Source organism: Brassica rapa, chromosome A06 (assembly GCF_000309985.2).
Source record: "Brassica rapa cultivar Chiifu-401-42 chromosome A06, CAAS_Brap_v3.01, whole genome shotgun sequence".
Lineage (NCBI taxonomy): Eukaryota > Viridiplantae > Streptophyta > Magnoliopsida > Brassicales > Brassicaceae > Brassica > Brassica rapa.
Genome location: NC_024800.2, coordinates 5268722 through 5289543, shown reverse-complemented (window position 1 = coordinate 5289543; position 20822 = coordinate 5268722). Strand labels below are relative to the sequence as shown.

The 20822-nt window shown below is 39.9% G+C and overlaps 10 protein-coding genes across 11 annotated transcripts in view; 7 read left to right on the top strand and 3 right to left on the bottom strand.

Moving 5' to 3' along the window:
- LOC103872055 (trihelix transcription factor GT-1-like) overlaps positions 1-899 on the top strand; it is a 1741-nt gene extending 842 nt beyond the window's left edge. Inside the window, 3 exon segments of the mRNA NM_001301936.1 lie at positions 136-267; positions 377-607; positions 691-899. Of these exon segments, the coding sequence (NP_001288865.1) occupies positions 136-267; positions 377-607; positions 691-899 (572 nt within the window).
- AAPT1 (choline/ethanolaminephosphotransferase 1) overlaps positions 1-17186 on the top strand; it is a 26591-nt gene extending 9405 nt beyond the window's left edge. The window contains exon 21 of the transcript XR_004448436.1: positions 17085-17186. The gene's annotated coding sequence lies outside the window, so the exon portion shown is untranslated. The remainder of the gene's footprint in view (positions 1-17084) is intronic.
- LOC117125916 lies at positions 2414-4055 on the bottom strand. Its single transcript, XM_033272866.1, has 2 exons — positions 3709-4055; positions 2414-3456 (listed from the first exon to the last, which is right to left on the bottom strand). Exons 1-2 carry the CDS (start codon positions 3716-3718, stop codon positions 2414-2416), a joined length of 1053 nt encoding a protein of 350 aa, XP_033128757.1. The 5' UTR covers positions 3719-4055.
- On the top strand, positions 4450-6707 carry LOC103872054 (glyceraldehyde-3-phosphate dehydrogenase, cytosolic). The gene is made up of 9 exons (XM_033273046.1): positions 4450-4675; positions 4760-4789; positions 4873-4973; positions 5103-5218; positions 5309-5408; positions 5501-5647; positions 5735-5795; positions 5938-6178; positions 6258-6707. The coding sequence occupies exons 1-9, from the start codon at positions 4672-4674 to the stop codon at positions 6472-6474; spliced, it is 1017 nt and encodes a 338-aa protein (XP_033128937.1). The 5' UTR covers positions 4450-4671; the 3' UTR covers positions 6475-6707.
- On the top strand, positions 6954-9086 carry LOC103872051 (25.3 kDa vesicle transport protein). Of its 2 annotated transcripts, XM_033273048.1 has the most exons (7): positions 6954-7252; positions 7416-7485; positions 7576-7798; positions 8084-8244; positions 8342-8488; positions 8581-8657; positions 8761-9086. In XM_033273048.1, coding segments are annotated over exons 2-7 (693 nt in total). In that variant the 5' UTR covers positions 6954-7252; positions 7416-7484; the 3' UTR covers positions 8845-9086. The 2 variants fall into 2 exon arrangements, with proteins under 2 accessions (XP_033128939.1, XP_009148639.1); XM_009150391.3 differs by lacking the exon at positions 7416-7485.
- On the bottom strand, positions 8979-20816 carry LOC103872053 (pentatricopeptide repeat-containing protein At1g11900). Its single transcript, XM_009150392.3, has 3 exons — positions 20790-20816; positions 10334-10447; positions 8979-10160 (listed from the first exon to the last, which is right to left on the bottom strand). The coding sequence occupies exons 2-3, from the start codon at positions 10391-10393 to the stop codon at positions 9144-9146; spliced, it is 1077 nt and encodes a 358-aa protein (XP_009148640.1). The 5' UTR covers positions 10394-10447; positions 20790-20816; the 3' UTR covers positions 8979-9143.
- On the top strand, positions 12055-13347 carry LOC103872211. The gene has a single exon (XM_009150547.2). The coding sequence runs from the start codon at positions 12055-12057 to the stop codon at positions 13345-13347; it is 1293 nt and encodes a 430-aa protein (XP_009148795.2).
- LOC103872050 (pentatricopeptide repeat-containing protein At4g28010) lies at positions 14134-16200 on the top strand. The gene has a single exon (XM_033272865.1). The coding sequence runs from the start codon at positions 14134-14136 to the stop codon at positions 16198-16200; it is 2067 nt and encodes a 688-aa protein (XP_033128756.1).
- LOC103872048 (F-box protein At2g32560) lies at positions 17339-19488 on the top strand. Its single transcript, XM_009150387.3, has 5 exons — positions 17339-18005; positions 18104-18183; positions 18276-18454; positions 18540-18614; positions 19150-19488. The coding sequence occupies exons 1-5, from the start codon at positions 17397-17399 to the stop codon at positions 19335-19337; spliced, it is 1131 nt and encodes a 376-aa protein (XP_009148635.1). The 5' UTR covers positions 17339-17396; the 3' UTR covers positions 19338-19488.
- On the bottom strand, positions 19424-20822 carry LOC103872049. The gene is made up of 5 exons (XM_009150388.3): positions 20597-20822; positions 20366-20506; positions 20240-20280; positions 20082-20130; positions 19424-19922 (listed from the first exon to the last, which is right to left on the bottom strand). Exons 3-5 carry the CDS (start codon positions 20264-20266, stop codon positions 19591-19593), a joined length of 408 nt encoding a protein of 135 aa, XP_009148636.1. The 5' UTR covers positions 20267-20280; positions 20366-20506; positions 20597-20822; the 3' UTR covers positions 19424-19590.

Genomic DNA, 20822 nt, shown 5'->3' with positions numbered 1-20822 from the left:
TTTTATCTTGCTATATATATAAAGATGCGAGATATTGTTCGTCCATTGCCTCTTGAAGCTTATGTTTTTGTTGGTTAGTTTGGTTTCTAGAGGATGTGTATGTGTTTTGATAAGTGTTGTCTATCAATGTTCTAGCTAATGGCAGGCCGGGGTTAAACCTTGAAAGGAGTCTTGATCATGATGGTCATCCTCTTGCAATCACTACAGTTGATGCTGTTCCAGCAAATGGAGTCCCTCCTTGGAACTGGAGAGAGACTCCTGGAAACGGTAAGTCTCAGAAAACAAACTTAAGCGTCAAACTCTTATGAACTAAAATCACTTACAGACTTACAGTAATTAAAGCTTTTTTTCTTTGTTTCAATATTTATACAAGCAGGTGGTGATGCTCATGGACAGCCTTTTGGTGGGAGGGTCATAACTGTGAAATTTGGCGACTATACAAGAAGAATCGGCGTTGATGGCACTGCTGAAGCAATCAAAGAGACAATCAGGTCTGCTTTTAGCCTAAGAACCAGGCGGGCCTTTTGGTTAGAAGATGAAGATCAGGTTGTTCGTTGTCTTGACCGAGACATGCCCTTAGGGAACTACCTACTCCATGTCGATGGTGGTAAGACTAACCACCACATTCCTATCTTTTGAGCCCATATTCTGTTTTGCTGAGTGCTCAATATCCAAAAACCCATTTTGCAGGAGTGGCCATTAGGGTTTGCCATTACGATGAATCCAACCAGTTACCAGTCCATACAGAAGAGAAGATCTTCTACACGGAAGAAGATTACCGCGATTTTCTGGCTAGAAGGGGATGGACATATCTGCAAGTTGATGGCTTTAGGAACATAGACAACATGGATGATCTTCAAGCTGGTGCTGTGTACCGAGGAGTGAGAGAGAGAATGTGATCACGGTAACTTCTTATCCAAGTCCATCAACGGCTTAATTTAATCACAGAACTGTCCCTGTAAATGTATATTTCCATTCCCATTGTAAATTCCCGCCCTTTTGTTTCCCCTGAGTAGAACAAACAGTTTGGATTCACCTTACAGGCCAAATAAGACCTCAAATTGTATTTTTGTTTGTTGCATTTTGGACTAAACAAGAGATGGAGAGGCAACAGTGTGTCTGTGTGTGTGGTGTCAGTCACTCTTCATCCTCTTCGTCATTCCTGTAAGAGAATGAGTGTGTAGCCCTTGTGAATCTGCAGAAGAAAACAGACTTTCTGATCTTTAGTAACAACAAGATCTTTCACTTTCTTTTGTTCACTTTTGTATGTGAAAGTCTCTCTTACATGTTTCCATCAAGCATGGCAAGTAAGTTAGCTTTGTCTCATTGGAGCTTGAATCTCCCTCATGATCTCCTTATCGTTTTTTCCCTTGAGACACTGTGAAAAGAGATTACAAATACGGAGAGACACTATCTTTTTCAGTTAGGAAGTTCCACCTCTTAGACCTCAGAAGAAGTCATCTGTGTCTGTTTTTTTTTTGTCGAATTGCTACTGGCATCCTACTTCAGCGATTGTGTAGATGAATAAGTTTAGTGGAATCTCGTAAGCATTTTTTTGTCATCTAATGAGCAGGTTTAAAATATAGAAGTGGCCTAACTAAAACACTACATACAAGTTTCAGTCCCAACTTCTCTAGATCTAATCCATCACGTGTCTGACTAACATTGCTTCTAGTCAGATCTCCATGGATAAAGATACCATTCGTTTAAGTTTGCACCAATCATATTCCTTTGTCCAGAGTGTTTGCATCAATAATTGCATCTATCTTCTTTCTTTTTCATTTTTTTAAGAATTCGAATTTTAACATATACTTTGATAATGATATCATTTTGTTCTTCTCTCTTTTACGACCACTTAGAATATTGCGAATAATGACACCTCAAGATACTTCAAAGATAAAAGAGATAGGAGCCGGAAAAATAATATGAAATTTTAGAGATAACACAGAAAAAAATTTCACAAGATAACTAAAAATAATCAACAATTAAGAGTTGCTCACAAAAAAAAACAATTAAGAATGTCACACTAATTTCTCAAATTAATTTCAAGACAATGAATAAAAGAGTTGTTTGGTAAGTTTTGAGCTGTTTTCTTAACATGGTTCCTTACAAACCATCGTGATTAAATTTACCAAAAAAAGATCAAAATACTAAATGTTTTTGATCATACATAGTTAACATACACTTGAGAGGACAATATTTTTTTTCTTTATCAAGATTGTATGGGTATGAACTGGAATTATGACACAACTACAACTCTACCACCCAGTCAATTCTGTTCCAATTAATGTCTATTTCATGGCCACATATATACTAATCCAGTATCCAACCGCTAAAGTATACGTCATAGGCTCATAACACACTTGACTTGAAGGTGTTTTTTTTTTTTGACATCGAAAGCTCCATATTATTATTAAGAAGCTACCAAGAGGTTGGCCTCATGAGCCATCCAACTTGGGAGCTGAGTGTTTACATGGGAAAAGGATAGTCCACGAGAACGAGCTCCTTTAGCAAGGCGGTCGGCTCGGAAGTTAAGTGAACGGGGAATAAAAGAAAAGGAACAAAAAGCAAACATAGAACGGATAAAGTGAAACTCGTCGAACTCAGCCAACAGTGATGGCCATTTGTCTTCTTCATCTTCTTCGAGGATATTGACTAGCTGAAGGCAGTCTGTCTCGAAGGTCACTGCACTATGATCTAACTGAATTGAGGATTTCATGGCCCACAGTAGAGTTTGGAACTCCGCATGTAGGGGGGTTAAGACACGGTTACTAGCGAATGAACCAAATGTCGTCACCCCGTCCTCTGTCGTCAAGATCATTCCTCCTCCAAAAAGATTATCTTCTTTGTGCCAGGAGGCGTCAATCGTGCATTTTGGGATGGGCGATGGGGGAGGTCGTGGGGCATTTTCTTCAACTATAGCTTCTTCCTCGAGCGGCTTCTCTATGATCTGGGCGAGTTTCCAGCTTTCCGCCTCAGACTTGGCAAGTTGGATAATCTCCAGCGGAGTGATGTCCTTGCCGTTAAAAGCTTTTTCATTGCGAGCTTTCCATATGAACCAAATAATCCATGGGGCAGTGGCAATTATATTATCCGGTATTGCGAATTCTTTTGCTCGCCATAGGACGTGGTTCAGGTTGCTATATATTGAGCTACACGGGAATATCCCCGGAAGACGCGGCATGTCCGCGAGGGCCCGGGCTTGGATCGAGGGCGGGCATTCGAAGAGCAGGTGGTTTCGGGTTTCTTCGTCAGCGCCACACCGCGGACAGTTGCGTTCGGTTCCACAGTGACGATCGGAGAGTGCGCTACAGACGGGTACGCAGTTTGAGAGAGCTTGCCAGATAAAGTGCTGTATCTTTTTTGTAGTCTTAAGCTTCCATATTTTGGCTTGGAGGGTTGTGAAGCTAGGCTCAAGCACTGGTTTAGTCTCAGGGCGCTCCATCATTTCCATTGCTAGAGTATAGCCAGTACAAATACATTTACAGCTTATATTAGTAATATCTCAAAATTTTGTTAATTATATACTGTTTACCGCTGATAAATATTTTAGTTAATATAGGATGTATGGATCCATATGTACCGGATTAAAGAGTTTTATATGCTTTCACGGTTTCCACCTAACACAAAAAATTAAAATGAAACTAAAAAGAGAGAAAAATAAGAGGAGGAGAAGAGGAGACTTTTGGCAAAAGCCAAGAGTCATACCATATTGCATAAAGTTGATTTATTTGTTGCTGTCACGTTCATCTGACCAACCAAAGCTCTGAAAGTGGAGCATCTATGTGTCTCAATATCAATACGAAGTCACAATTTGACGAATATATAACACCAAATTATAAAATATCTTTGATATCAAGAACGGAAACTTATTCTGATAGTGACATCTAGAAGACTAGAAGTTTCATAAGTATATGAGACACCTTGTAATTAGTAAAAGAAAACCACCTTGAATATAGTGTTACCACCTTGAGTCGTGTATTAAAAAAGTAAAAAGAAAATGGCCACCTTGAAACATAAGTAAGCAGAACAATGCTATAGTGATCCATGCCACTATATTAAGCTAGATGTTTTGATTAATTATCAATAAAACTGTGGAATTATAATATCACATGTGAAACTTAGGTGGAGTTGTCAAACTATATTTTACAGAAAAAATAAAGGAAAATAAAAAAAATTACAAAAAGTTTGAAAGAAAAAGTTGTGCTATCATGTATCATCAACAAGAAAAACAAAATTTGACGACATTAAATAATGTTTTTATATGCCACGTGGTATATGATCATTGGCTAAAGCTAATAATAAGGGTATTTTCAAAACCTACTGATTTGCCTGTGTGCGTCGGCCCAGCCCATAGAATCTAAATGTTTAAACCTCGAATATTCCATTACTTGAGCGTGAAGTCCAAGCGCCATTAGTTTCCCCGATTACTTCTTAATCCTACCATAAACAATTGGCCAAAACAGTGGCAAAAAGGTAAATAATCTTAAAGGTAATGCACAATCTGGTAACAAATAATTACTGAATCTTAATCTTTTCCGAAGAAAAATTCTCAGCCACACGATGACTTTCTCTTATCGTCTCCTTTAAATAACCCCAAAGCCTCACCAAACCCTCCCTCACTCACTTCGTAGCTCTCTCTCGATCTCATCGACACCCTCTAATATCGAAATGGGTGAGTTTCTTCGATCTCTAGTTACATCGTTGTTACGTTCGTTATCGTTACTAATCCGATCGTGTTTTTTGTTTGTTTGTGTAGCTGACAAGAAGATTAAGATCGGAATCAACGGTGAGTGTTTTTTTTTTTCGTTTTCTTCAGAGGTTTGTGGTTAGTTTAGATCTGTGGAATCTGAGTTTATGGTGTTGGTTAAGGTTTCGGAAGAATCGGTCGCTTGGTGGCTAGAGTTATCCTTCAGAGGAACGATGTTGAGCTCGTCGCTGTTAACGACCCCTTCATCACCACCGAGTACATGGTGAGTTTATGCTAGCTCGATCGTGATTGGCTAATAGCTTTAGATTTTAGTCAACAACATAGATCTATAATCGGATTGATTATTTGTGACTTTGTTTGATTGATTCGAGCCTTGTGTATTGTGTTGCAGACGTACATGTTTAAGTATGACAGTGTTCACGGTCAGTGGAAGCACAACGAGCTCAAGGTTAAGGATGAGAAGACACTTCTCTTCGGTGAGAAGCCTGTCACTGTTTTCGGCATCAGGTACATGATCTGGTGTAGATTTATGTTATTCTGTGTGCATCTCTCTGTTATGTTATGAAAGTTTTTGATTTGTGATATGTTACTTTGAAGGAACCCTGAGGATATCCCATGGGGTGAGGCTGGAGCTGACTTTGTTGTTGAGTCTACTGGTGTCTTCACCGACAAGGACAAGGCTGCTGCTCACTTGAAGGTTTGTCTTTTTTTTATTTTGTTTATGAAGACAAGTATATAGAGCATTTGTTTGTAAGTTTTAAGTATATCATGTGGTTTGTTTTTGTGCAGGGTGGTGCGAAGAAAGTTGTAATCTCTGCCCCAAGCAAAGATGCTCCCATGTTCGTTGTTGGTGTCAATGAGCATGAGTACAAGTCTGATCTCAACATTGTTTCCAACGCTAGTTGCACCACTAACTGCCTTGCTCCACTTGCCAAGGTCTCTTTTTTTTTTTCCGTTTAAAATGTGACTTGTGAAAGATTATCAAATTGAATCGTATTTAAATTTTGCAATATGTTTATGCAGGTTATCAACGACAGGTTTGGAATTGTCGAGGGACTCATGACCACCGTCCACTCTATCACTGGTATGTATAAAGTTTCTTTTTTTTTTTTTTGAAAGAAATATGTATGTATAAAGTTTCATTTTGTTTGCATTTGATTCCTCAAGGTCTGTTACCTCTTTATATTGAAATTACATTTTGTTTTTTTGTTTGTGTGGTTTCTCAGCAACTCAGAAGACAGTTGATGGTCCATCGATGAAGGACTGGAGAGGTGGAAGAGCCGCTTCCTTCAACATCATTCCCAGCAGCACCGGAGCTGCCAAGGCTGTCGGAAAGGTGCTTCCACAGCTCAACGGAAAGTTGACCGGAATGTCCTTCCGTGTTCCCACCGTTGATGTTTCAGTTGTTGACCTCACGGTTAGACTCGAGAAAGCTGCAACCTACGATGAAATCAAGAAGGCTATCAAGTAAGCTTTCGGTTCCAGTTAAACTAGTTTGATCATATCTTTTGTAAGATTTAACTAAACTGATTGGATTGTTACACAGGGAGGAATCTGAGGGCAAGCTAAAGGGAATCCTTGGTTACACCGAGGATGATGTTGTCTCGACCGACTTCGTTGGTGACAACAGGTCGAGCATTTTTGACGCAAAGGCTGGAATCGCGTTGAGTGACAACTTTGTGAAGCTGGTGTCGTGGTACGACAACGAATGGGGTTACAGTACCCGTGTGGTCGACTTGATCATTCACATGTCCAAGGCCTAAGTCGATGAAGATCTCGAGTGATGTAATGGTGTTTTTAAATTGTTGTTTTTATCGAATAAGTTTTCTTGGGTTTTGAAACCTTTATGGTTTTGGCGAATTCTCTACTTTCACGTGACGTGATAAGAAGTTTGTAGACCGGTTGTTTTTTATTTTTACTGAAAACACTTTTATGTTTGGCCTTTGATGTATCGAGAGTTGCTTCCATGTTATATCAGATGTGAATCCTTTCTTCATTTAACCTTATAACCACGTATATCAAATGTCCTTTGCATCCTATGCCCCGCAAGTAAATTAGTTGGGCTTTAGGCGCCATGTTTCGATGGTCATGGAACTTTTGGCAGCATAAGCAAGCCACCTTGGACCTACAGCCATCGAGCTGAGTAACAAGATAGCTGAGAACACTGAACTTATTTACAAACACTATACAAACGGGGTAAGCGCTTAAACATTGTGCGTTTGGAGCGTCGATCAACACAAACGCAGAGTAGTGAAGCTAAATAAAACGCGCCACGTCATCAAGACGTGTAACAAAAACGCGCCAATCATTCATCTGAGGCCTTCGTAACGCAGAACGTAGATCGTCATAAATAACAATTCGAACAACAGCGAAAAAAAAACCAACAGATCGTGAATTTTTAATTCACCCCCTTGAATGATAAAACCCTTTTTAATAATAATAAAAAGAAATACAGTACTTGCATATCTCCCTGGATCAACCTCTTTCTTTAACCCGGTTCTCAGATCCTGAGAAGAACCATTAGAACGACACTCGTATCACGTTAGTTCAAAATCCATGTTCAAGTGTAGTTTTTGTTTTTTTCTTACAACAAGGATTGCTTCCGTTTGGGACCAAAATTCAAAACTTCGGGGTCTTCTAATGATATTACTGAGTTTGTTATCTCTTGGATCAAAGTATTCTGTAATGGATTTAGTGTTATCAGATCTTTGATTTCTTTTTGAAATTTGATTCTCGTCGATGTATAGTTTCTCAAACAACAGATTACGAATGTAGTATGCAGAATCGGTGATAGTTTTGGATTTGGTTTTATTGAAGCTTTTCATGCTCTTTTTGAAATTGGCTTATATGATTGATCAATGCAGTGAATTTGTTACTGGAGAAAAGGAATAAGGCAAAGATGGTGAAAATGACATTGATAGCTCGTGTTACCGACGGGCTGCCTCTAGCAGAGGGTCTCGATGATGGACGTGACTTACCTGATTCCGACATGTATAAGCAACAGGTCAAGTCTCTGTTTAAGAATCTTTCCAGAGGTCATAACGAAGCTTCAAGAATGTCTGTTGAGACTGGCCCCTATATTTTCCAGTATCCTTTTTACATTTGTTATTATTTCATCTGCATGTTTACTTCCTTAGAATGATATCAACATTTGATACTTCCTTAGTTCACGCTTTTGACAGCCTCCTAGAATTGCACCACTATCTGGCTTAAGACACGTTTCAATCCTCTTGCATTATGTTTTAGGTGTTGTTTTATCTTGTTTTCACAAGTGTGATTGTTTTTTATAAACCGGCTTTGTGATATTATCATGAAACCAAGGTGAAAGAAGGAATCAAATATCTATGTCATTCCTTGATCGGAAATCTTTAGTTACATCATAGAAGGACGTGTTTGCTACTTGACAATGTGTGACCGTTCTTACCCAAAGAAACTGGCGTTTCAATACTTGGAAGATCTCAAGAACGAGTTCGAACGTGTCAATGGGCCTAACATTGAAACAGCTGCTAGACCTTATGCCTTTATTAAATTTGGTATGTGCAATGTAGATTATTCTCTTCTCTATTCATTCAATATCTTGTAGAAACATATCTTCTCTTGTTTCTCAATCTTTTTTTCTCCCTTGCATAGATACATTCATACAGAAAACCAAGAAACTGTACCAAGACACACGTACGCAACGAAATATCGCTAAGCTGAATGATGAACTCTATGAGGTCCATCAGATAATGACGCGGAATGTGCAGGAAGTCCTAGGTGTTGGTGAAAAGCTGGATCGTAAGCCTTATCTACTCATATGCTCTCTCATTCATTACGGTTTTTGAATCAGCAGAGCAGTATGCTCATCCTCTTCTTGTTTTTTAATGCAGAGGTGAGCGAGATGTCGAGCCGGCTAACTTCTGAATCTCGTGTATATGCTGATAAGGCTAAAGATTTGAACCGTCAGGTGAGTTTGATGGAGATGCTTGCACTTCTTATGATCATGTTTAGTTTATAGGCTCAAGGTTTGTTTGCATATGGTTCTGAAGCATTTTGATATTGTAAACCAGGCTTTGATCAGGAAATGGGCACCAGTAGCGATCGTGTTGGGTGTCGTTTTCCTTCTTTTTTGGGTCAAGAACAAGCTCTGGTAAAGAAAGGAGGAACATGAGGCTATTTTCGTAATCTAGCAGACTTCTCCGGTCCATATATCAGACCGCCGGCGCAAATCTTCTTCTTTCAGAGTGAAACTTTGACACATTTTGTACTTAGTTATGCAAACTTTATGAGACTGGTCATAGTATCATCCATCAATACATTTTTTCAAAACCTTGATTGTCATTCTATCAGGTTCTTCATGTCAAACCAAAATCAAAATTTTGTTTTGATTTCATTACATATGCCTAACCAAAATGAAACACACAGCTGCTTAAAACAAGAGCCTATAGACTTTTTAGCGTCTATGTGGTCTCAAGTGTCGTTTGAAATCTAGTGGACCTGCCAAATCTAATGCTGAAGTGTTTTTCAACTCATCTGAAAGCTGCAACGCCCTGCTAAACTCTCCTGTCTTCTTCAGACAATCGATTAATGCTCTGTAGACATAAACAGATAGTCGAATCTCCCGCTGTTTCATCTCATCGAAAAGCCTCAACGCTTCCTTTGTGTTCCCTGACCGACCCAAACTGTCTATCACTGCTGTATAACTAAGCAGATCAGGCTCAATCCCACACTGAACCATTTCTTCATACAACACCAAACACATATCGAACCTACAAGCTTTCCTCATCCCGTTTAACACCGTGTTGTATGTAATGATGTTTAGAGACACATCGCAATCTTCCTTCATCGATGACAATAGCCTGAGCATCTCCTTAACAAGGCCAGCTCGTCCCAAGATATCTAAAACAGAGTTGTAAGTGATCACATCCGGTTTACATTCCCACTCTCTCATCTTCTCAAGTATCATAAGCACCTTATCGACCTGCCTAGACTCAGCGAAAGCAAGGATGGTTCTGTTTATTACTATTAACCTACACGGAAGAGAAGACTCCGACACTTCTTTGAGAAGGTTCAACAAGTGTACACAATCATCTGCGTTGATAAAGGCTCTAGCGAGGTTGAGATAACAATCTGAACTCAAAGGCATACCCGCTTGGACCAACATCATTCTAAAAGCTCTGCAAGAGAGCTTCGTATCGTTCTGCTCACCCGCTGCTGCAAGAAGGTTCTTGAAAACCGCAAAAGGGAAGCATATGTTCTTGTCTTGCAATGACTGTAACAAGTCATACGCAGCAGAGAGGTTCCCTTCTCTTCTATACTTCTCCACAAGACTCGTGTAATCGATTCTGCTGATGAACTTTGGACCACTATCACTATTCTCAGCCGTTTTCTTCAGGGCTTCTCCTCCTGTGTCTATCAAAGAGTGCATCGCAGAGAAGGAGCACTCAGCAGGAGCGTACACCATATGTTTCTGCAATGGCAATACACATAATCAATTATATTGTACAAGTAACACTCCTTGAATCACCAACTATCAAGAACTTTCCACAAGCTCGGGAAGAGAAAGAAAGACTCAATGAAGCAGATAACAACTACTAGCGATAATCATCAAATCAAAAGGTTGAGGCTTTATAGTTTTCGTACCATATAAGCGAAGGAACCTCCAGAGACGGGGATTCTCCTAACGATCGACCACTTCGCCATCTCCCTAAAGTCTCTAAACTCCCGGAGAGCTTCAAAGTTTCGATTTTTACGGGACTTTTTGTGGGGTTACGATGACAAATCATAAATAATGAGCAATTTTGTTAATAGCTTAAAATTACGGGGACTAAAAGTGATAATTCTACCTGTTCTCTCAAACTCCCAAGAGAGAGCTTCAAAGTTTTGATTTATAGAGCATCTCCATTAGAGTATCAGAAGAGGTTCATGGGCTCAGATTCATAGGGCCGAAATACTTTTTAAATTAAAAAAAGGGCTATTTTCAGTGAACCGGTTCGCCAGAGTGAACCCGTATGATACGGGTTCATACCACGTGGCAACACCTCATTGGGAGGACTTTTTTGTGTTGACGAAGACGAAACACGGGTCTCTCGATATCTCTTTCATTTTTCCTCATTTCTAAGTTTCTTTCTCTCTGCGGCGATTTGTCGAGCGACGGCGACGACTAAGCTTTTCTCCATCTAATCGACGACGGCGTGTCTCCTCCACTAGCTCAGGTGCGTATCGAGTACTTTCACGGTATAGTAGAATCGATTTTGGGCTCCAAAGCGATCTCGAAATCGATTCGGGGAGTTAGGGTTCTTAATCGATTTGGGGGTTTCGAGATAAGAGTTGTAAATCGTTTAGGGGCTTTTGATTTATGGTTGTAAATCTTCCTACCGGTTCAATTTAGAGTTTCTTTATCGGGGATTCGAAATCGATTTGGGGGTTTAGGGTTCTTAAATCGATTTGGGGATTTCGAGATAGAGTTGTAAACCGGTTAGGGGGTTTCGTTTTATGGGTGTAAGGCGTCATGCGGGTTTGATTTAGGCATGGTTTCAACAGTTTGTTTTGTCATTCTGTTCTAATCAATATGGTTTTGTGGTTCAGATGGATCTCAGGGAAGATAGAAGAGACACAAAGAGGGAAAAGGACTACGTCAACATGCTAGGATATGTTGCTGACTCGGAATACGGGATTCCGACAAGGTGTCCGTGTGGTGGGAGAATCATTGACGAGGTTAGGCCTCCTGGTGTTAAGGCTTCCAAAAGGAAGCTTTCAAAAATGGAGATCAAACTGTGGAAACAAAGATGGTGCAAAGGACAAAAGGAAGGAACCTGCGGAGGTGGTGCCTGACTTGGAAGAGGTTAGGCCTCCTGGTGTTAAGGCTTCCAAAGCAGCCAAACGCAAGAAGCATGGGAATGAAGCTGCGTATGATCAATTAGAGAGCATGCTAGTTGTGAAAGAGAACATATCCAAACACCGACTCCTTGAACGTCTCCTTGCCCGTAAAGAGACGCTATCTGAAATAGAAGTGTCTCTGATGAACAAACTCATAACCGAATTGCTTTGATCTTGTTAGTGCCGTAAATTTGTTTAGAACTTACGTATTGTCTCTCTTTTCTTCTATCGATTATCTCTTAATCTACAATATTCTCCTTCCTTTCGCTCTTGTGGTATTGTCTTTGGAGTTGTATACAACTTTTATCACTTTTTTTCCCCAAAAACACTTAACCAACAATCCATCACTGAACACTCCTCAAACCTCCGTATAGAAAATAGTGATCAGCCACAACGCGCTGAACCTTTTTTTTTCCCAAAAACTTAGCCAGATTCCCAATTACTTAACTCAAAAAGTTATTCATTTCTCTAATCCCAAAAATACAATGTCTTCCTCGTCGTCTGATGGTGTTGATCAAAGATTAGACGAAGCTTTTGAAGAAATGTTTGACCAACAATTTGATCATGCATTCGAGTCAGTATTTGATGTTCAAGCTAAAAAACCGAAGAGACGAGCTTATATCGAAAGAGATCGGGAACAAGGTCACAATATACTTTGGAACGACTATTTCAGTGAAAATCCTACATACCCACCGCAAATGTTTAGGCGACGTTTTCGAATGAATAAGCCGTTGTTTCTTCGCATTGTTGATCGGCTAAATAATGATGTTCCATACTTTAAGCAACGAAGAAATGCTCACGGAAGGTACAGGCTCTCCGCACTTCAAAAGTGTACAGCGGCTATACGTATGCTGGCATATGGACAACCTGGAGATATGTATGACGAATATCTCCGACTTGGTGAGAGTACTGCACTTTTATGTTTAGAAAATTTCAATAACGGGATAATACAAATCTTTGGAGATGAGTATCTAAGGAGCCCTACACCGGAAGATCTTCAACAATTACTCGATGTTGGAGAGGTACGCGGGTTTCCAGGGATGATAGGCAGCATTGACTGTATGCATTGGGAGTGGAAAAACTGCCCAACGGCTTGGAGAGGACAGTACACACGTGGTTCAGCAAAGCCGACAATTGTCTTAGAGGCTGTGGCATCACATGATCTTTGGATATGGCACGCATTTTTCGGATTACCAGGTACACTCAACGATATTAATGTTCTTGATCGGTCACCAGTTTTTGATGACATTTTACAAGGTCGAGCTCCTAAAGTAAAATTCAAGGTCAACGGCCACAACTATCGTATCCCGTATTACCTTACCGACGGAATTTATCCGAAATGGTCAACATTTATCCAATCCATCCCACTTCCTCAAGGTCCTAAAGCAGAGCTATTTGCTGAACGTCAAGAATCCGTCAGAAAAGATGTCGAACGTGCTTTTGGAGTATTGCAAGCGAGGTTTGCAATAGTTAAAAACCCAGCTCGAATTTGGGACAAGGAAAAGATAGGTAGGATTATGAGAACTTGTGTCATACTGCACAATATGATAGTTGAGGACGAACGACACGGATACACTCTGTTTGATACATCTGACTTCGAAGCAGGAGAGTCAAGCAGAAGTTCCCAGGTTGATTTCTCGTACTCTACGGACACCCCATCCATTATCAGTAATATGCTTCCCATTCGCAATCAAATTCGAGATCAACAGATACATGCTCGTTTGAAAGCTGATTTAGTCGAAAATATTTGGCTAAAGTTTGGTAATCCTAATGAATAATATTTGTATGTTCATGAATTCTCATTGTATTGAATAAAAACTTTTTTAAAAAAAATTACAAATTTTTTTTTTCCTAAGAACCCCGTCTTCAGGTTCACCAATGGAAGAGCAAAATAGATACAGGTTCATCACTATTCATGGCCCTACCAAAAATATATTAAAAAAATTCTATGAACCCCAAGTGGGGGTTTACTAATGGAGATGCTCTTATGGCACTTTTGGGGCTATAGTTACAATTTATCAAGGTTCTAAAAGGTCTAGGCGGCACCTAGGCCTCCGCCTAAGTGGCAACTCAGTCTTATCCGAAACGATTTTCTTAAAATTCGATTTTTACCGATTTATATGATTTAAATTAGTTTAATTTATTCTAAATCGGTTAAAATTGGTTAAAATCGATCTAAAATTGTCTATATATGTTAAATTAATCAATAATATTATTACGAATCTACAAATTTGTCTATTTTTTATGTTTTGTATATCTAATTTTTATAATTCATCACAATAATTTTATAATTAAACTTTAAAACTAAAATATGTCATATAAATATATAAAATAAATCAATAATTTACTAACGTCTAGACCCCGCCTAATCCGTCTAGTCGCTAGTCTTCTATAAAGTGCTTAGATACAGTCTAGCGATTTTTATAAATTGAATTTATAATTATTGAGCTTTTTTGTTGATAGTTTTAAACTTCAGGGACTAAAAGTGATAACCACTGTAATAAATTTAAATCTGTTTGGACACAACTAATAACAAAGGGTTTAGTGAAAATCTCTCGTCTCCGATGTCATCCGCCGCCGCTAATCTCTCCCGACGTGGAGCTCTTGAAGCCAGACGTCTCCTAAACCCCAACCTCCTCAGCTCCACCTTGAGTTCTCTGCTCTGCGATTGCGAGAACTCAAACCCTCAGCTTAAGACCGCCGTTTCAGTTTTCCGGCAAGCACTCGACTCCAACACCTCTCTCTCCTCCCCCGGGAACAATCTCATCGCAACTCTAGTACGCTCCAGGCACCACGATCTCGCACTCTCCGTTTACCGCAAGATGCTCGACACAAGCGCTTTCATCAACTTCGTCTCCCTGAGCGGGCTCCTCGAATGCTTCCTGCGGTTGAATCGCAACACCAGTTTCGCGTTTGGCGTTCTCGCCGTGATGCTGAAGCGCGGGTTTGCCTTCAACGTGTACAATCTCAACATTATCTTGAAAGGTTATTGCAAGAATCTTGAGTTCGGTAAAGCTCTCACCTTGCTTAGAGACATGAGGTTGAATTCTATAGCGCCGGATGTTGTGAGTTATAATACTGTTATAAGAGGTTTATGCGAGGGGGGAGAGTTGGAGAAAGCTTTGGACTTGGCTAAGGAGATGCAGTGTTGTTGGAGTTTGGTGACTTGTGGGATTCTTGTTGATGCTTTTTGTAAAGCTGGTAAGATGGGAGAAGCTTTGAGGTTGTTTGAAGAGATGAGAGTTAGTAAAGGTTTGGAAGCGGATCTTGTTTTGTATACTACGCTTATCAGAGGCTTCTGTGATTGCGGTGAGGTGGGTAGAGCTAAGGAGGTGTTTGACGAGGTTATTGAGAAAGGGCTATCTCCCTCTGCGATTACTTACAACACTCTTATTCAAGGGTTTTGCAAGTTAGGGGAGATGAAAGAAGCTTCAGAGATGTTTGAGTTTATGAAGGAGCGTGGAGTGAGTCCGAATGTTTATACGTATACTGGTCTGATCGGTGGTCTTTGCGGAGTTGGTAAGACTAAGGAAGCTCTTCAGCTTTTGAACCTCATGTTGGAGAGTGGCGAAGAGCCGAACGTGGTGACGTATAACGTTATTCTCACCAAGCTCTGCAAGGACGGCCTTGTGGGGGAGGCTTTAGAGGTTGTTGAAGTGATGAAGAAGAGGGGTACAAGACCTGATATCATAGCGTACAATATTTTACTGGGTGGACTCTGTGGTAAAGGTGACTTAGACGAAGCTAGCAAGCTTCTGTGTTTACTGGTGAATGATAGGAGCTATCCGGATCCTGATGTTAGATCGTTTAACGCGCTAATCCACGGGCTGTGCGAGGAAAACAATCTCCCTGAAGCTTTGGAGTTTTATGATTTGCTGGTTGAGAGATTGGGTGCTGCAGATATAGTGACTACTAACATAATGCTTAAAGCTACTCTCAAGTCTGGAGATGTGAAGAAGGCAATGGAGCTTTGGAAACAGATCCCTATTCCAAACTCAGATATGTATTCTACTTTGATTGATGGATTCTGCAAAACCGGCATGCTTAATGTTGCTAAAGGACTGTTCTGTAAAATGAGAGGGTCTAAGCTACGTCCCAGTGTTTACGACTGGAACTGTCTGTTGTCATCATTATGCAAAGAGGGAAGCTTGGACCAGGCATGGAGATTATTTGAGGAAATGCAGCGTGATGATGACAGCTTACCAGACGTTGTTTCTTTCAATATTATGATTGATGGAAGTCTTAGAGCAGGGGATGTTGAATCTGCAGAGTCACTTCTAGTTGAGATGTCTCAAGCTGGTCTTTCGCCTGACTTGTTTACTTATTCGAAACTGATAAACAGGTTCTTGAAACTCGGATATTTAGAGGAGGCGATCGGTTACTTTGACAAAATGGTTGAGAGCGGCTTTGAGCCTGACGCTCATATTTGCGATTCTGTGTTGAAGTATTGTATTTCACAGGGGGATTCAGATAAGTTGAAGGAAGTTCTCGAAAAACTGGTGGAGAAAGATATCGTACTTGACAAGGAGCTGACGTGTACGGTCATGGAATACATGTGTAGCAGCTCAGCAAACATGGATCCTGTAAAGCGGTTGCTAAGAGTAGCAAATGATAAAGAGAAAAGGGATTAAGTTGGACACGTTGTATAGATTGAAAGTGTGGCTGTGGCAGACCAGGAAGGATGGTTGCAAAGAAGTTTTGGGACACAAGCTGCAATCTGGTGATGTCATTGTTAGGAAGTGGTTACGTAAAAGGCCAAAAAAGGCAGTGTTCATTGTTTGATTTTTGGGATCACATGGAAAGCAATATATCCCGCTACAGTTGGATGATTGGATTATACAATAAAAGCATCGAAGACCAATGCATTACTGGTAAAAGAGCTTATGACTCTCTTTGCTCTCATCTCCTAATAGCAGAGAAAGTGCTTTTCCTTTTTCTCACATTGTTTTGTGTTGTATACTGTAGAATCGTAATGCATTGGAGGTTTTAGCTCTTTCATTTTGATTACTGATTTTGTGGTGCACATAGAATGGAAATGGAATTGCTCTCTTTCTCTCTCCATCTCTCTCTTTGGTATTGTTGACAAAAAAGGTAAATAAGCAGCAACCTCTCATCTGATCATATAATCCAAGTCTTTGCTATTTTGCGTGAGAGATTGGAAGAAAAAGAGCTTTTTTTATAAGAGACGAAGAGTTTGTTGTTAGCATATTTTTGTTGTTTTGGTATTGGGACTTTGAGAGGAGGAAGAAGAAAGAAATCTGTTTCTTCTGTAGAAGAAGGTTGGAGGGGCCAAACTCTTCCTCTTCATTCTTCTACATCTTCCTTATTGGTTTGTAACAATCTCTCTTAATAATAAAATATATAGTTTTTCTTCTACTTTAATTGTTGGTGATTTTAGGTTCAATGAATCTTTTGTTTTTGGTGCCCAGATCCGATTCTCTCTCTCCTCCCACTGCCCTTGGAAATCCCAATGACACCAACACCACCAACTAGACCTTTTTGTAAAAAAAAACAATTTCTTCTTTTTCATTACCTTATTATATTAGTTTAATAACACCTTCGGCTTAATTGTCACATTCTTTGCGCATTATTTGTTGGTTAATTTTGAGTTTTTAAAGGGTTTTTCTTTCCAAAATCTCTCTCTCTCTCTCTTGATTCAACTTGGCAACTTCAAGTTGCCAAAGAGAGAGAGAAAGAGAATTGTTTATTGTTTTCATGAGGTTGGTTAGGTAATCCCTCAACTCCTATTGGTTATCCATCTATCCTCTTCTCCTTCCATTTATACTCTCAGACACAACAGATCAAAAGGCAAAACACACACAACATAATGCTTCTCTACTTTATCATCTCGTGTCTCTCTTTCTTTTTCTTGTCCAAATCATTCTCTCTTCCTCCACGGGCATCTGAAACCAAAACCTTGCTCTCTTTCTACTTCTCCAAAAGCCTCTTCACCAAAACTCTGCATCCAACCACATCTGATCCCGCCTCTCCCGTGGACCACCAAATGTCAGTCCTTGACCTCCCTGACCTGGCTCTGGATCGCATCCTCGAGCTTCTTCCACCTTCTGGACTCTCTAGTATGGCCAGGGTTTGTAGCTCCCTGAGGGAGAGATGTGTGAGTGATCATCTCTGGGAGAAACACTTGATCACCAAATGGGGAAAAGTCCTTGGCCCTGCTGCTCATAGAGAGTGGAAATGCTCTCTCTCTTCCTCGTATCATCTTGATTCTCCTAGTCACCAGATTGGTGGCCATCCTCTTGGCTTTGACAAAATCATCTCTTTGATCCGATCTGTTTCTTCTGTTTTCCTAAATGATGATGATAATAAGAGGAAGAGATATGCTGCGTCTTCTCTGCCACTTGATTCCACCATGAGCTTCTACCTCTCCCTTGAAACTGGTCGTTTTTGGTTCCCTGCTCAAGTTTACAACCGTGAGGTAACAAATCAATTCACAAATATAGTTACTTACTGGATTCAAAGCTTTTTTCTGGATTTAATTATTAAAGTAGTAGTGACCTTTTGGTGTAAGAGCAGAATGGGCATGTAGGGTTCATGTTGTCATGCTATGATGCTGAGCTCAGCTATGATACTCTCACTGATACTTTTCAGGCCAGGTATATAATATCACATTTGACACAGTCTCCTTGGCTTGTTCTTCATGACAAGTCAGTCATATAAACTAGATTCTTTTGGGGATTGTTTAAAGGTATCCACCACATGGTAGAAGAGCAGTTGCGGTTGAAAAGGGTGTGACATGGGAGAGGCTAAGAGCAGCTCCCATTGATGCGTCTCCTCATCATCTTCATGTGTCAGATTCTCTAAACGAGTTGAAACCTGGAGATCACATCGAGATTCAGTGGAGAAGAAACAAAGAGTTCCCTTATGGTAAGTTATTAAATCTTATATTGTAAGGAAGTAGTTTGAAGAGAAATTTCTGAAACAAGCTTGTGTGATGTTTTTTGTTGTGTAGGATGGTGGTATGGTATCGTTGGCCACTTAGAATCCTGTGATGGGAATCTCAACCATTGTCACTGCCATCTTAATGGTGAGTTCTTCTTCTCAGCTTCATGTTATGTGTTAAAATAGTGTCTGTGGTTGCTTCTTAGAATTGGCTGTCACATTCTGTGGTTTCTTTACTCATTTTTCTCAGCCAACAAAACCCATTAAATTTCTCAAAACGCAACTGAAAAGTGTTAACATTGAAGAAACCTAACTCGAGCATTGGTCCCAAAAAAGGACAAATGATGGAGCTATGTCTTGACTTTCGTAGACATTTTGATAACTATGTGTCTTGGATTGATGTTGAAATCTACATATTACCAAACGGTGGTGGGGGCTCAACAATGATTCTTTATTTTTAAATCACTAGAAACAAATATTATTCTTTTCTTTATTTTGTTGGAACATCGCATCACCACAGATAGTAGAAATCAATTAGAAAAAGATAAGTGTTTTGCCCACTTGCATCTTTGATTATTATACCTAACCCCCCTCGTCATATGTCATAAACCGTTTTCTATCCATACCGTGTATCCAAAGGGTATTTGAATTCATGTGTGTTTGCTTAATGGTGAAAACAGAGATGGTGGTGTTGGAATTCAACCAGTACACAGTGGGATCGAGGTGGAGAAGAACAATGATAAACAAGAGAGATCATAGAGAGGAAGGTAACGAGGAAGAGGGGTTCTATGGAGGAATCAGAAAGCTAAGTTGTAAAGAAGAGATTGCTATGTGGACACGTCTCTGGCCATCCTCCATCTTAGAGTAGGATCAAGAGATTCAAACACAACCATTGTACTAAAGGGTAGTAGGGATGTTAATTTTAGATGTGTACTCACTCTTCTATCCAATGTATGATTTAACTGTTGATTATTTATTCGAAATTGTCGAAAATATACATGAAACTACTGTTCACATCATCACAGCACCGAGACATTATTAGAATGGCAATGGTGATAATATTCAAATGACGAATGCAAAATATGAATCATGTTCTCAGCCGTACTTCCTCTGGAGCAAGATCAAAGAGTTTGCCTCCAATGGTGAGCGAAACCGTGGGGATGGTCGAGAGTTGAGCACAGTCCACTGCAGACTCTCCCATTGGGATGGGAAGACGCTTGCATAGCTGTCCAGGATAACCAACAACGGTAGCAAATAAACAGGATCAGGACAAGAATGGTAGCAACAGATAATATCAAAGGTGCTGTAATGGAAGCTTGTTGATGAGTCATGTTCTGCCTCAACTGGCTCTGTATCCAAACAACTGCCATCTCACATGCAGAACAAGCGGCATCACCGACACCATTAGAAGATTTGGCGTTTTCCTTGTCCATTACCGACTCAATGCCACATACTGAACAATAAAAGAAGAATCATGGTAAATAGACACAGCAGATGAAATAGAAAAGAAAACCAAGATAAAATAAGATCATGGACTTAATCGCAATATCAAATTATCCATAGGATATAGCTTCTCTATAACATGAACAAAACCACCTGACACCACGTTTACCATCAAAAGTGCACAGACCAATCTGCGAGCAGATTTTCTTCGGTTGAGTCTGCAAACCAAAATTGGAACAGTGAGTCAAATTTCATTTACATTAAATTTGTTAGAAACAGCTATATATATATTATAAAGAACGAGGCATAGTAACGTTACACCCATACCAGTGGGGGCACCGCCAATGAGAACATCACCCATGTCGAAACTATTGCACACCAAAAAGGCTCGAGTTAGATAATTGGAAGACAAAACAAGGTAAGAAAGTGATATATAACAAATCTGCCACTAACCCTTTTGTGTCACAGGGACATAAGTATATTTTCCCTTGAAATGATTTGGATCAACACCTCCAAATACAAGTTCACCACCTTCTTCATCCTCAGCATTATGGGGTTAAGCCAAAATGGCCTTGCTTGAGCATGTTGTTGTACCTGTTAAAAACAAGGCATATTGGCATGAGACTGAACACTACAGGAATGTCTGTAAACTCAGCCAAATCAATACAATAAACTTGTGCATACCAATCAGGAGCGGCGTTTCCCAACAGAGTTCTCTTGAAATCCAAGACCAAGGATACCATCAAATTTAGCTACAACAAATGTTATATACCAGGCTCCTTGGTTGCCTCGATGAACTCCTGATAAGAAGGAATATCAATGATGCAGCATAAATGTGTGGTAACGAGTGTTTAGTAAGGTAGGATGCATAGCTTACCTGATCCTTAACAAGTAAATCGCCAACCGTAAG

Coding starts and splice junctions, on each gene's coding strand:
- LOC103872050 (XM_033272865.1), top strand. CDS start 14,134: ATGTCATCCGCCGCCGCTAATCTCTCCCGACGTGGAGCTCTTGAAGCC.
- LOC103872211 (XM_009150547.2), top strand. CDS start 12,055: ATGTCTTCCTCGTCGTCTGATGGTGTTGATCAAAGATTAGACGAAGCT.
- LOC103872048 (XM_009150387.3), top strand. CDS start 17,397: ATGCTTCTCTACTTTATCATCTCGTGTCTCTCTTTCTTTTTCTTGTCC. Junction 18,006..18,103: donor CTCAAGTTTACAACCGTGAG/GTAACAAATCAA, acceptor GTGTAAGAGCAG/AATGGGCATGTAGGGTTCAT. Junction 18,455..18,539: donor AAACAAAGAGTTCCCTTATG/GTAAGTTATTAA, acceptor TTTGTTGTGTAG/GATGGTGGTATGGTATCGTT.
- LOC103872051 (XM_033273048.1), top strand. Junction 8,245..8,341: donor TTATGCCTTTATTAAATTTG/GTATGTGCAATG, acceptor TCCCTTGCATAG/ATACATTCATACAGAAAACC. Junction 8,658..8,760: donor CTAAAGATTTGAACCGTCAG/GTGAGTTTGATG, acceptor ATTGTAAACCAG/GCTTTGATCAGGAAATGGGC.
- LOC103872054 (XM_033273046.1), top strand. Junction 5,648..5,734: donor GCCTTGCTCCACTTGCCAAG/GTCTCTTTTTTT, acceptor ATGTTTATGCAG/GTTATCAACGACAGGTTTGG. Junction 6,179..6,257: donor GAAATCAAGAAGGCTATCAA/GTAAGCTTTCGG, acceptor ATTGTTACACAG/GGAGGAATCTGAGGGCAAGC.
- LOC103872049 (XM_009150388.3), bottom strand. CDS start 20,266: ATGTTCTCATTGGCGGTGCCCCCACTG. Junction 20,131..20,239: donor CATTGGCGGTGCCCCCACTG/GTATGGGTGTAA, acceptor TTTGGTTTGCAG/ACTCAACCGAAGAAAATCTG. Junction 19,923..20,081: donor TGGTCTGTGCACTTTTGATG/GTAAACGTGGTG, acceptor TTTATTGTTCAG/TATGTGGCATTGAGTCGGTA.
- LOC103872053 (XM_009150392.3), bottom strand. CDS start 10,393: ATGGCGAAGTGGTCGATCGTTAGGAGAATCCCCGTCTCTGGAGGTTCC. Junction 10,161..10,333: donor GAGGTTCCTTCGCTTATATG/GTACGAAAACTA, acceptor TTGCCATTGCAG/AAACATATGGTGTACGCTCC.